This window comes from Triturus cristatus, chromosome 8, assembly GCF_964204655.1.
Source record: "Triturus cristatus chromosome 8, aTriCri1.1, whole genome shotgun sequence".
Taxonomy (NCBI): domain Eukaryota; kingdom Metazoa; phylum Chordata; class Amphibia; order Caudata; family Salamandridae; genus Triturus; species Triturus cristatus.
Window position 1 is genome coordinate 1118182668 of NC_140591.1, and position 15183 is coordinate 1118197850.

General features: G+C 44.9%; 1 protein-coding gene across 3 annotated transcripts in view; it reads left to right on the forward strand.

Moving 5' to 3' along the window:
- The window catches only part of SLC9D1 (solute carrier family 9 member D1), a 444459-nt gene that overhangs the window by 338984 nt on the left and 90292 nt on the right, over nucleotides 1-15183 (forward strand). For all 3 annotated transcript variants that reach the window (XM_085622704.1, XM_085622705.1, XM_085622703.1), the window contains exon 10: nucleotides 10358-10508. In XM_085622704.1, coding sequence (XP_085478830.1) covers nucleotides 10358-10508 — 151 coding nt within the window. The remainder of the gene's footprint in view (nucleotides 1-10357; nucleotides 10509-15183) is intronic.

The following is a 15183-nucleotide window of genomic DNA, read 5'->3' on the forward strand; positions in this document are numbered from 1 at the left end:
CAGTGGAACTGTTAATATTCAGAAAGCTATATTATATTTGTACTTGGAATTTGAGGCATCAGCACCATTTGCGTATTGAAAGGCTGCATTGACCTGAATCTGGAGCAGCTGGTGAGGGGTATCATTTCTTCACTATTTATCAAGGGTACGCTTTTTCTTTTGGCACTAATTTCAGGTGCACTTTTCATAATTTCTCATCTTCTCTTGGAGTTTTGCTTGTTTCCTCAAAACATCGGCTGAATAGAATGAATTCCTTGCACTGAATGGAAAGCTGTGCTTCTCCACCAGGGATCTCCATTGATAATCATAAGCAATGAATAAGCCTGCCTACGTGTTGGGACCTCGAAGCAGTTCTTTCAAAGTCACACCCACTTCGCCTTACTTTGGAAAGGCCTGTAAACATGTTACAAAAATGTAACATTTTGCAATCTTAAAACAGACTGTATTGCCAAGCCTAATGCATTACTTTAAAAACTAGAATGAAAAAGTGGTCAAACCCTTAAAAGCCACTTAAGTAAGGGATCTTTTAAAAATGTCCTTTTCAAAGGCTTTTTACTTCTTTTTAAAGTAAGATGTAAGATAATATATAGCAATGCAGCTGTATAAGCTGCAGTGTTGGAAACACTGAGAATAGGACACTGCACCTTAAGGGCCTTTTGACCCCCAGTGTTCTGCTGACAACATCCTGAAGCACAGCTCTGACTTTTAAAAATTTTTTCACCAAACCTTTTACCTGTAGCTTTTCCAAAGTTTATTCATTCGAACTCCTTTAGGGCGTAAAGTATTTTTATACTCTCCTGAATGGAATATATTTCACAAAATGCTATCTCTTTTTGCGAACTGCCCAGAATGTGGCAGAAAAATGGCAACAGACCTGCACAGGATTTGTATCTTGTGTTTGCCGTACTATCATGATCCCATGAAGTGTCACCACTGCAGTACCCTCTTCAGTAACACTTTGAGGGAGAGAGAAAAAATTCACCTCCATGGCCAAGTGGTGCATCGCAGACAAGATACCTTTCCTGGAGAGACTTCTGAGGGGCGAGGAGAGACTGCTCCCCCTACCAGCGCCCCAAGTCATGCTATGAGGACTCCTGCAGAGGAAGATCCAAAAAGACACAATCTGGAGAAAAACAATGCTCCAGTTCGATGTCGAGGACATAGATGTCGAGAAGAAGTACAGCACCTACTAGCTTTCTGTCAAGGGCTGGCTCTACAAAGAACACGACGTCGAGGAGGAAAGCACCGTTGACATCGAAAGGTTCCTCGACGTTCAGACACTATACAACGTCAAGAACTTCGACATCAAGACATCAGTCAACCTCCTTAACTAAGATGGTAGAGTGACTTTCAGGCATGCTAGCTTGCAAGCTTTCATGAGAGTCTGACACCAAGTATTCCAGAGCCTATTCGCCGTCCAGACTAACGTCTCCAGTCACCATACCCGATTCGCCAACACCTTCTCAGATTTCGATGGGATGTCCCTCTCCAGCTCCTCTGCCTGTGACGCATGCTCCACAACCAGCTTTTCCAGTGTTACTTCCGCCTCCAAATCATCCAACCACTCCTTCACATCCACCGCAGTTTTATAAGCCAGTGGCATTTCCACTGAGGCGCTCAGGTCACACCAGACCTCGCAGCTATAGGTCTAGGTCACGCTCAAGTTCAAGATCTCGCCATCATCGTTCCAGACGATCACACTCACGACTAAGAAGATATTCTTCCTCAGGATCAAGATCATCACAGTCTCGTCAAACTAATTCATCTTCGGGTCTGTACTCACCTACTTTTATTTTCCTCCACCCACTAATATCTTCTATCGTTGATATTAGAACTTTCCAGGAGGTTCTCATCAGAGGAACCAATAAGTTAAGTATGGATTTGCCAACTACCACCACCACATCGGAAATCTTCGAAATGCTCCATCAAAGGTCCACTTCTAGACCACTCCTTCCGTTGTTACCCAGTTTGTTGGAGTCTCCTGTGGATTTATTTCTGACACCAGCTTCTGTTTAGACTGTCCCATCCCTCCTTCAGAAGAAATGCAACCCTCTGGGTCAGGATCCCTCTCTGTGGCCCATTAATTAACTGCTACAGCCCCTTCATCCACTGTTCCTCCTGGCAAGGAGAGTAAAAAGCAGAACTCCGTGGTAAGAAAGGTATGCGGTACTTTCACTGCCACAATGAAAGCGTCCAGCGCTGCTGCTGTTCTGCGATTATATTGACAGATCTCTTTGGGATTCCGTCCAACAATTCATAGAGGATCTACCAGTAGACAGACATCAAGACTTCCAGGAGATCATCAATGAGGGTATGATGGTGTCAAATAAAATCATCAGTGCTGCAGTTGATACTTCGATACTTGCAGCTCATGGATATTGTCATGCCCAAGCTCTACTTAGCTCATCGTGACTCAGACATACAGGGCTAAAACCAGTAGCACAGCACCTTTTTTTAAATCTCCCCTTTTCAGGGAATACGTTGTTTGGATCTCATGCTAATGCTGAAATGTCTCATGTGAAGACGGAGCTGTGTATTTGTAATACACACGTATTGCCCAAAGGCGCTAAATAACAGATGTTTATTGTTACGCAACTCCAGGGATCGCCAATTTCGATCCTGGAGGGCCGGATCCATGCCAGATTTTTTTGCATATCCCCATTTAGATAAATGTAGTTATCTTAAAAATCTGGCATGGATCCAGACCTCCAGGACCGACTTTAGAGAACCCTGCCCAACTCAATTGTACTCATGTTATCGACCTCAGAAGGATGAAAGGCTGACTGTACCCCATTAGGATTTGAACTTGGGACCATGAGGTCTAACACTGGCCCCTACAGTGGACACATTAGTCCACTAAGCCACCAGGCCCAGCACTCCATGACCTGGGAGTGGCGTGATCGGGGCCACTTGGTTACTAGACTGATGGAGACCCAGGAGTCAGAGACCTTCAGGGCTGTTGGACTGGAGAAAAAAGGGATTATAGAAGACCTTCCTATAGACCGTATGACCGCCGGTACTGCCACCAGAGAGTTCAAACTCCTCCTTGAATTCCGGGGCATCAATAACAGCAGCCTCAACTGCCACACAGACCTCAATAGCACAGATGTCAGTCAAAATGTAGAGTAGGTCAGTAACCATCTGGCCACACCAGCAAAACAACTATCAGAGGCATACAATGAGTCAAATCTTCCCTCTCTTCCGTAATACACTCCAGTAGGGGAAAGCATAGCATCTTTCCTGCAAGAATGTCAAAGAAGAACCACTGACAAATGAATTCTGAAAATTGTAGATCATGGGCAATGTCTCCGATTCAAGTGTCCACCACCATCTGTTCCACCAAAGAAACCTTCCATATTCCACCAGGAAAACAGAAACAAGATGTTTCTGTCCTCTTGCAGAAACACGCAGTGGAAAAGGTACCGTCTCACCTGAAAGGAATGGGAATTTATTTTTGTTACTTTCTGTTGAAATAGAAAGGGCCCAAAAACAAGTACAGAACCATTTTAGACATCAAGAAAGCAAACAAGTGGGTTTGCAATGAAATATCCATCTCTCAAACACTTATCATGGAGAGTTTCATTCTTGATAGCCATCACTTCCGCTTATAGAATTAGTAAAATACAGGACCAATGTTCACATGATCCATACCCAATATTTAATAGCAACAGAGTAGTGATGAGGACCCATTCCAAATTAGTCTTGGATTTCCATGTCAATCAAACTAATATATTACCAACAGAAATTCAGAATGCTTTTTATCCTGCTGAGATATCTCTTCATACTTTTGATGTTAGGAGGTTTCTGAAGTTCTTTCTTGATAGATTAAAGTCTTAAGGAAAGTAAAAACTTTTTGTAAACTATGGTCCTTTACGGACTGGATTTGCCAACGCTTAACAATCCCTGTCTAGATGAATTGTATCCTGCATAGCAGAACCTTGCTTGGTAGACCTCGAGTCAATTCCACCACAGGCAAGACAGCTTCTTTTTTTTATTCAGAAACATCCAACTTGCCTAGATTTGCAAAGCTGCAACTTGGAGAATGGTTCACGCTTTTATAAGACAATATTGTCTTCATTTGGAGGCTAAGGCTAATGCTCAAAAAAGGTAAACCTCTCTGAGAAATGTATTTACCTGATAGTACTGTTTCTTTTTCATCTCCTCCCTCACAAAATTCTTGGAGATGAGCTTGCTAATCTGTTCAGTGCCCATGATTATCCATGGAGATCCATTAAGAGAGAAGGAATGGTTTCTTACCATTAATCCTAGTTCTCTCTCTGGGGAATCTCTATTGAAATCATAAGCAGCCTTCCCTCCTTCCTGAGGAAAGAGATAAAGGTATGAATAATTCTACGCTGCTAATTTGTTTAAGAGTAAACTGCCACCTGCAGGGCAGCATATTGGAGGTCAAGGGGCCCTTAAAGGCGCAGTGTCCTATTCTCAATGTTTGCAATGCTGCAGCCTATGCAGCTACATTGCTGCATATTCTACTATCTCTTACTTTTAAAAGAAGCAAAAAGCTTTTGAAGTATGTTTTTATTTGGTCACTTTTCATCTTACTTAAGTGGCTTTTAAGGGCTTCTTGTGGGCATTCTGAAAGCGTTCCGGGGAATGCATTCTGCCCATTTCTTACCGTTGGCTTTGTGGTTTGTAGCTCACTTTTCTGGCTTTCTATTTAATGGCTCCATTTGTCTTAGGCTGTCCAGCATGTCTTTGTCCTTCCTATGGACCAAAGCTTATTCACCATCGCTCCTAGTATTCTTCCACAAATACTCCTTTCTGTAAAGAGGCCTTTAAATGTTATTCTTATCTTGTCACATTTGCTGTGGTTTTAAATACAGAGGTCAAATGTCAGGCTCTGTCTTCTGAGGGAGTTTTGTGATTACTTTTTTTTCTCTGACTGCAAGGTGAGAGGATTTATGTGACAATCTTGCCAGGCACTGGTTTTTTTTCTAGCACACAACAAAATGTAAATGTCTGTAAATAAACTCTGTAAATATTTGAGAATATATCAGAATTAGGAAAGCACAAATTAAGCACTTTTTTTGTAGTGTGGAAACAATTATTTTAGTATGATCAAAACAAATCAGTACATTAAGTGACGCCATTTCCCCACATTAACATTTCGCTATATAGTTTTATCAGTAAAAACTGTGTGCAAATGTAATGGTCATCTCAATTAAAAATGTGTTGTCTGTAATGGTTGTACGTTGCCACACCATGCATACTTCACACTACGCCACTCCACTCTACACCACTCTACCCCACTGTATGCCCCTCTGCTCTATGCCCCTCCACTATACGACATTCCACTCTACTCCACTTTACGCCAATTCACGCCACTCTACGACATGACACTCCACTACACTCTACAACTCTACCCCACTCTTCGCCACTTCACTCTAGGCTACTCTGATCCACTGAACTCAATTCCACTCTACACCACTCCACTGTATGAAGCTACGCCACTCCACTACAACTACTCCACTGTACCCCACTCTAACTCTACGCCATTCTAATCTACTCCATTCTGCTCTACTGCACGCTGCTGTACGACACTCTGCTCTACAGCACTTTTTTCCACTGTGCCCCCCTCCCCTCTATGCCCCTCCACTCTACGACACTAATCCATGACACTCCAGTACATAACACTCCACTTTACTCCACTCCACTCTACTCTACTCTACACCACTTTACTCCACTCTACTTAACTCTATGCCAATCTCCTCTACACCACTATTTTTTTCCATGCTGAACAGCAGCCACACTGGTGTACAACATGGCTAAAACACATTGGCAAAACCAATATAGCCTGTTTTAAGGCAGCATAATTTAATATTTGTGTCGCATATGTCTCCTGGCCTTTCCGAAGTAAGGTGAAATGCATGTGACTTTGAACTACTCTAGGGTTCCCGCACGTGGACGCGACTATTCAGTGCTTATGATTTCAATGGAGATTCCAGTGAGAGGGATAACTGGGATTACAGATAGGAGACCATTCCTTTTCTGTCCTCTGTGAGTCTGGCTGTAGACAGCTTAAGCTTTTTTGATTGAACTGATTTTATCAATACAAAATGGAGAAGAAAAAAACATGTACATAGAAAGAAATGACAGCCCCCTTTGGCTGTTTTCTAGAATGGGTGAGCTATCTACATCCTTTGCTTTCCCCATGTTGGCTTCACTTTTTGAAGCATGTCCAGGCATTTTCTGGAAATGTACACATAGCTTCTAGACCCAGGAGCTTTTCTACCCCCACCACGCCATAGTACGTCCTTTTCTTTACTCTTCGAACAGCATTGCATTAGATGTAAATCTGTGTGATATAAAGGCAATTTTTAAGTATCACTGATTGATAATGCATAAATATTAGGGCGTATTCACCTGCTTTTTCTAAAACATAAAGGAGATTCAATTGGCGCTGTGATGATGACTATCAGGGTTCAGCATTTTGCAAATTTATTTAGTGTGTGTAATGGAAGCAAAATCCTCAAACTAGCAAAAGGGACTATGTAAATGTATGTATTGAAGCCACACTCTCTCTGTGATCTGCCATAATCTAGTTATTTTTCGCATTGTTCCATTTACTTCAATAAAATGAATTCAAGTGGGTCTGAATCAGAAGGGACGTACTGTAATGACTTGTGTTACTACAGGACATGTACTTCACCTGCTTGTTCTAGGGCATACTGGAGGACAATCGGAGCTGGGATAGTTACTATCGGTATAATATAAATATGTAAATGTATATTTTAAAACCCCACCCTCTCTGTGATTTGCAGTGCTCTAGTCATGTTCCCACTGTGTCATTAACTTTCAATAAATGGAGTTCAAGGGGTCAGGACTCAGGAGGGGCATCTAGTAGTGGCTTGTGCTACTGTGGCCCATGCAAGCTTTGCAGGAATCTGAAAAACTCCCATTTCCTAACTCCGAACAAAAAAATCATCCTACCTGATAAAATTATGCAGGGACTGAAGTGAGGTGAACACCACACTCTGGATATAAACCAACACATTTCTTTTAATTCTTGCAGAGCAAGGTCTTTGAAAATTTAAAGTCATTCAATACTGACTGGCATGCGTTTACAGAGGTCTGTAGGTTATAATAGGATGGCAGAGTATATTCTGTGAAGTATCAGTTGATTTAAAACTCTCAGGTTTTATTTATAATTGAGGTGAGCGATAAAATAGCCTGTGATAAAACGGAATAAAACACTTTTTATGTAAAGGAACGGTAAGGTACTTGTCACAGTATTCCAAACTGATGTATTGGGATGTAATCTTTTGAGGCTAACAGACTTTCAAAATTTGGCATGTTTGATTGGGAAGTGTGGTATTGTTTTAGAACAACTTATGGCTGGGACGTCTTAAAATTTGGGGAAGGGTTGTGGGGAAAGATGTTTTAGTGCTGGATAGTACTCTTGGTGAATAGTTCTCTTGGTAACATCTTTCTCGGTCTCACTGTTACTGCTGTCCCCCGCTCTTCCACCTTCAGTCTCTACAAGAGCCTCTGTGTATTTTATTATGGGATAGTTTTAAGTGATGTTTCAATGTAAATATATTATAGGTTAACATGGTTTGTGGCTTGGTGAATTGTCGGTGAAAGTCAACACTTTATTCTTTTGATACCTGAGCTAGCTATAATTTGTTTCGTCTTGACTATTAAAACCAGGTAGCTTTTATCAAAATTTCTTTAAGTCTCTTTAGAGGTTCAAGCTTCTTCTTTTTTTGTAAAAAAAATTTTATTCAATTTTTAACCAACCAGCAGTTACATAGCGTACAAATATTACAATCAACAATATTCAGGAGCACATAGCATTTGGTCTTATAGTCCTCAACATACACATATCAGTTGTCTCTGTTTGCAGTGCCCGCATAGTCAGATGATAATCCGTCTTATATGTGTCTACACTTCCCGCCTGCCAACCCACCCTTCCTGTATTTCCTCAGCATCCATTATATGTGTGGTACCCTAGTTTTGTTATCTTAGGTACTGGTTACATCATGAATCAGATCTTGATTCGGATTCCTGCGCTGCCTGCAGGTAACGGACAAGCGGCTCCCAGAAATCTCTGGGCCGCGAAGCTTGTGGAATATCCTCTGCATAAGTTTCCAGTGTAGTTTTACAATAGGTCATGTCCGTGATCCAGTCTTTAAGTCTAGGAGTCTCTTGCTCCCCCACCTCATCGCTATGCTCCTTTTCGCAAGCAGTAATGCTACCGCAAAAAATTTCCTGCGTCTAGCATGTTTGAGTCTCCTGACGCCCAGTATGCACACCAAAGGGGTGTTGGGGATCTGCTCCGATAACATTTCGGATAGTGTGGTTGTGACTTCATCCCAGTATGTCTGCAGATGTGAGCATGACCATGAGGTGTGTAGGAAGTCAGCGTTTGGTGCCTTGCACCTCTGGCAGGTGTCTGTCTCTCTTAGGCCCAGTTTGTGTAACTTGGCCGATGTATAGTAAAGTTGATGAAGGAATTTGAAGTGGATGATGCGCAGGTTGCAGTTCGACGTGAGGAAGGAGAGTTGTGTGCAGCTATATTGCCAGTCTTGTTCGTCTATTGTCTCGCCCAGCGCTACCTCCCATCTACCCAGTGTTGCAGTAGGTTTCTTGGCCTGTTCCTCCTGGGCTGCGTTATATAAGCATGTTACCAGGTTTTTACGGTTGGGAGCTGTCAATAATATTTGTAATGTTTACAGTTGTGGGGGTTCGTCCGGGAATGTGGTGTATAAGGACCGGACCGCCGTACGCAGTCTTATATATGCAAATTTCTTCAGTGGGAGTTGATGAGCACAAAGTGAGGGGTCTGCCCATGCAATTAAGGTATTATGAGGGTATAGTTGTACCATAGAGGTCAGTCCCATTTCTGACAGTGATGTGTGCATTTTCTGTTCTTGTGTTACAGTGAGCTTAGGGTGTCTCGCCGTGGGCAGCGCCCGAGCATACACCTGCAGCTTGCGTGCCCTGTGTGCCAGCACATGCCATGCCCTTGAGGTGCATTTGGCTGTGTGAATCTCGTCCCTCGGTGTGTGTCTTATCGGGTCAGCTATGAGCACGGACAGTGGCAGAGGAGTCACGCTGTCTGTTTCCACTGCGATGTGTGGTATGTATGCATGTGGTTTTGTCCAGTAGTGAGCATGTTGTGCTTGTGCGTAAAGATAATATAAGTGGAAATCTGGCGCCCCAAAACCTCCTAGGTGATACGGTTGGGTTAAGACCTTCCAACTGGTTCTAGCCTGTTTGCCTGCCCATGTTAGTGTCTGCAAAATGGAGCGTAGTCTGTCAAAAAATGTCGCAGTCCGCCATATCGGAATGTTCCAGAATAGGTACAGAAACCTAGGCAATATAATCATTTTCTGTAATGCTATTCTGTCCGCCATTGAGAGAGGCATTTTTATCCATTTATCCACCTGCTCCACCAACCTCATCAGCGCCTTTCCATAGTTCTCCCTGATGACCAGTTCTGAGTCGCGGTGTATCAAGACCCCCAAGTATTTAACTGGATCTGTCCACCATTGTAAAGGGTATTCCAGTTGAGGCTCCACTGTCTCCGCAGTTAAAGGTACTACAACTGATTTGTCCCAGTTTATCCGGAGGCCGGCATATTGTTCATATCTAACATATTCCCTAATAATCGGGTTTAGATTCTTATCTGGGTGCTTGGTATAGAGGACCATGTCATCAGCGTACAATGCTATTCCGATGGGGCGGAGGCCGAACTGCAAGGCCGAGTCAGTGTGTTTCTGACGAATCTTACAGGCCAGTAGTTCTAGGATTAGCGTGAAAAGCATTGGTGATAGTGGGCAGCCCTGCCTGGTACCGCGCGTTACCTCTATAGGGTTGGATGTGTAACCATTTATTCTGACCCATGCCTTAGGTGCAGCATATAGTAGCGCCATCCATTTCAGGAATGGCTCTGGGAACCCCATTTTGCGAAGAGTGACGAACATAAAATCCCACTCCACTGAGTCGAATGCCTTGGCAGCATCCTAAAGGGCCACAGCCGCCGGTATATCCGGGTCCAATTGGTGATAGAGAGCAAAAATTGTACGAATAGCAAAAATTGTACGAATATTGTGGGTGGTGGACCGTGTCGGCATGAAGCCCGCCTGGTCTGAGGTTCAAGCTTCTTATACAATTATTTCTTGAAATGTCAAGGGTTGCCCATTCGTTGCTTTTAAATATGTTTTTAATCTCTTGATGAAAATGATCTTTGCAATAAAAGAAATTGTACTGCTAGTGAAATATGTTCTGTTTTGCCACGTTAGAATAATTTTATAGTCTTTACCGGAAAAAAGTAAAGTATTGTTTGCTTTGTTACTTGCTGCAACTAACACTGATTGTCTTTGTTCTGTTACAGATCACAGAGTTGTTGGATGTTTCAATGGAACTGGGGTGCTTCTTAGCTGGGGCACTGATCTCGTCCCAGGGTCATATGGTTACTGAAGAAATTATATCTTGTATTGAACCAATTCGCGACTTTCTCGCTATCATTTTCTTTGCATCTATTGGTAAGATACATTTTTCTGAACTTAAAGCTAGGATTCAATTAATAATTTGAAACTTGTTCATTGTGAAACTTTCGATGAATGGTGTTCTTCTAAGTAACTAGAACAACCAAGTATGGTACGCTGAAAATCGGAGATGAACAAAATGAATGACTGGCAGTTTTTTGTAAAGACTGAAAATATTTCTAAATTAATTTTATTCACATGATTTTCCCTGATTTTAAAAATGTTTCTGTTTTAAAAATGTATCACGCTAATTTGTTGACCAATTGTGTTTTCTCATTAACACGTTAGTCCATTTGTGAAACCGGTTTGAATTTGAAAAAGCAGCCAGGTGGTGCAAGTGATGACAAAAGTGTAATGAATCATAAACCGAAAATAGCTCTGTAACTGATTTTAATGTTGGCATCTGGAGTGAGAAAGTTGTTTTGAAGGAGAAGTTATGACTTTTAAAAGGATGTGCCATAATGTAAGGTAGCAGATCTGTTCACGGTGAATGTCCAGAATATTTGCTTTTTTGACACACCATTTATTTTTTTACTTCTGTTATGATATGAGGTTATTCCTAAATAAAGATCACTTCATTGCCACTGAGGCTGCAGTGAATATGGGACTAGCTGGCATCAATAAGCTGACTTAGGAAGGAGACTTTAACTATAGCCAACACACTTTAACTTGACTGTAGTGCACAGTGCCATCGCTGTCTGGTCACTTAAGTGCTTACGTTATGTAGCTCAAAAGTATATATAATTTTCCTCTACAGAATTCCCCGTGGCATAATTTGTCACACCTTTGCTGAGAGATTGGCTCCATCTGATAGAGACATATAGCTGCAGATTCCTTATCAATGAACTTCCAGGCGTCAGGCTGGATCCGGAAGATTTTTCTTACCAGTACCCCTGCATGCCGGTAGGTGTTGTCTGTCAATTCCACGTGACGTCGTATGGATTAGAGTTTGTTGTTGTTACATCCATGCTGTCCTTATAGGTGCCACCTCAGTGCGCTGACGTCAGTTCTTTTCGCGCCAGTCAGCGCAGATCTGTTGAAGTGAGCTACCCCCTGTAATTTTTGTCTGTCGACTTTTTCTTGGTGTGTAGGATGCCCAAAAATACCTCGGGGTTCAAACCGTGTGTCTCCTGTCACTGCGTCATGTCAGTAGGGTAATAAGCACCATAAGAAACACGATAACTCGAAGCATGCTTCGACTTCACCCCGTCCTTCACCCGATGAGATGGAGGAGTCTCTGCGTTTGAGGCCCTGCTCCACGGAGCGAGTGCTTGGGTCGGCTCTGCGTTTCCCTCCCTTTTCGGGGCCGGGAGCAACCCCCGGCCAGTTAAGAGTTTTATGATGCCATGTGCATCATATTTAGGCCACCTAACCCTCCCGGCGCGCCTTCTGGCCCCGCAGGCTCAGCAAAAGGAGCTCCGCTGAGTTCTGTGTCGGCGGCTCCGCCCCAAGACTCCTCATGGATCCGTTCCGTTCCAGTGCCGGCCGCACCCATTCAACCTCCCCTGATGCTGCGTCTAACGCCGAGACCTCGACGTTGCCGGCACCCACCGGTGGCACCAGCCCCATTGTAATCCCAGACACGGAGCCGGTTGGGGGTCCACCGATGCAGAGACTGCCACTGAAGGAGCCTTCGGGCTCTGTAGTATTCTGAGCCTTATTCAGAAGAGCTAGGATTGGAGGAAGATTAGGAAGGGACTCAAGGCCCCTTAGAAGTCCCACCTTATACAGAAGAAATGGACTGGTATGAGGAGCTGGGTGATTTCAGTGGTTTGGATACCTCTCCAGAGCCTGGCATGCTTTACCTTCCTAACCTGGCTATGCAGGAGGAAGCTTCCTTCGCCATGGTGGTGCGTAGGGCTGCAGAGGTCTTGGACCTGCAGCTTTCTACTGTGGCAGTCATGACCAGTGTCTTGAAAGAGGTCCTGCAGCCTGATTTCTCAACCTTGGAACCCTTGCTGCCATTTAATGAGGCCTTGACCAATGTTCTTTTGGGGACATGGTCTAAACCCAGCACAGGAGAGCCTGTGAATAGAACAATCATCTGCCGCCTCTGCCCTGCACCGGGCGACCTAGCTTTCCTCACTTCTCACCCAACGCCTGAGAGCTTGGTGGTCCAAGCCTCTACTTCCCGTGATGCGTTCCTTTTCGCATTCCCGTATAGGGAATCCAAGAGGTTGGATAGTTTCAGAAAGTATAATTGTTCTTCCACCAGCCTAGCATTGTTGTCAGTAAAGAGTGCATGCCTATTGGGCCGTTACTCTGATTCCCTATGGGAGACGGTAGCGCAAATGCTGTTACAAGTCCCAGAGGAGGCCCGGGCTGTCCTCTCCTAAGCTGTTGTAGACAGGAGGGATGCAGCAAAGTTTACTATACGCTGTGGCCTTGTCACGACAGACTCGCTGGCCAGAGCGATTTCCTCGATGATGGCAGTCAGGCGCAACGCCTAGTTGAGAACGTCTGGCTTCTCGGGGAATGTCCAAGCAAACCTGATGGATATGCCCTTTGATGGTTCTCGTCTCTTGGGAGACAGGTCTGACGCAGCGCTAGAGCGCTTCAAAGAGTCGAAGCCTACGGCCAAGTCTTTGGGCCTCTTTGTATCATCCCATCCTGCTTCTGCCTGTCGCCCCTTTCGTGGCTACAGAAGGGGTTTCAAACTGCACAAGGCCGATACTAGCCAAGGGACAGTGCAAGTTCAGCATCCTCCGTGCGGTCATGGGCATGGTTCGCATTAACCCCGTGTGTCAGGCGGCTAGAAGTCAGGTCAGGCCACAATCACTCCCAGCTCAAAGTCTTCCTAGTCCGATCCTCACAAATCATGGGCGTCCAGCTGGTGACAGGCTACGCTATCACCTCCACCACTGGCAGGACATCACCTCGGACAGGTGGATTTTGCAAATAGTCCGAAGGGGTTAATCCCTCCGCTTCAAGACTACCTGTCCCTCAATGCCTCCAACTTACAATCAGCTGACGGAGGATTACCTTGCTTTGCTTCGAGAAGAAGTCAAGACCCTCCTGGCCAAGAGAGATATAGAGAGGGTTCCCGGGCCAGAAATAGGCTGTGGTTGCTATTCCCGCTATTTCTGGACCCCAAAAAGAATGGAGATCATTGTCATATTCTCGACCACAGAGCCCTCAACTACTTCCTCAGAAAAAAGAAGTTTTAAGATGCTCAGTTACTGTCTGCCCTGGAACCAGGAGACTGATTATAGCATTTACATATCCCCGTCCTGTCTGCCGTACGCTTTTTACCTGCATTTTATGGTATGCCACGAGCACTTTCAGTTTACCATGCTCCCTTTTGGCCTCACCACTACACCTCGGGTGTTGACCAAGCTGGTGGCCGCAACTCATCCAGTTTTCCCCTATCTAAACGACTAGTTATTGAAGACAGGCTCACCCCAGGCAGTCGTCTCCCACCTTCAGATGCGGGCGAAGCTCCTGCGTTCCCTGGAGTTCACTAACAGCATGCTGAAGTCACACCTGACTCCCTCTCAGATGCTCCCTTTTATCGGAGCTGTTCTAGACACAATGCAGTTTCGGGCCTATCCTCCCGAGCGGCGAGTCCAGGATATACAGGCTATGATACCAATGTTTCAGCCTCTAACCTGAGCTTCGGTGAGACTGACTCCGAGGCTGCTGGACTTCATATCCTCCTGCATCCTGTTGTTGAATTATGCCCGATGGTACATGCGTACTCTGCAGTGGGATCTGAAGTTCCAATGGGCACAGCATTGCGGAAATCTCACCGACCTGTTCCAGATTTTGGAGAGAACTGCGAAAGATCTGCAGTGGCAACTGTTGACAAACCGCGATTGAGTCAGAGGCAGACCCCTCTCCCTTCCCCAACCACATCTCACAGTGGTGACAGATCCGTCACTTCTGGGATGGGGCGGCCATCTGGGGAGGTAGAGCTCAGACGACTCTGATCTCTGGCAGAAGCCCGGTTCCACATCAACCTGTTGGAGCTTCTAGCAATCTAATTGGCACTGAAAGCTTTTTTACTATCCATCAAGGGAAGGCTAGTTCAGATGTTCACGAACAACACCAATGTCATGTGGTGCAGCAAAAAATTTAGCTGGTGGGTTTGTGGACCCTCTGCCAGGAGGCTCTGTGCCTCTGGACTTGGCTGGAACAGCAAGGCATAATCCTGGTGGTTCAACACCTGGCCGGTTCCCTGAACGCCAGGGTGAACGAAGTCAGCTGTCGGTGCCTAGCGGATCACAAGTGGCATCTCTATTCAGAGGTGGCGCAAAGACTCGTTTATCGGTGGGGAGAGCCTTGGTTAGATCTGTTCGCCTCCGTCAAGAACGTGCAATGTCAGCAGTTTTGCATATTGGCATTTCCAAGGCGGCTCTCGCATGGCGCTCCGGCCTCTTTTATGCCTTCCGCCCATACCATTCCTGTCCAGAGTACTCAAGAAGATCAGGAACGACCGGGCACAAGTCATTCTTGTGGCTTCGGACTGGGCATGGAGAGTTTGGTATCCAGAGCTTCTGCAAATGAGCATTGATCCTCCGATCAAGCTGCCCCTTTGGGAGGATCTTCTGTTGCAGCAGCAGAGGAGGGTCCTCCTCCTGAACCTGTCAACCCTCCGCCTCCTTGCATGGAGATTGAGCGGCCACAGTTGATAGCATTTTGACCTTCCTCCCGAAGTTTGCTTTGTTATTCT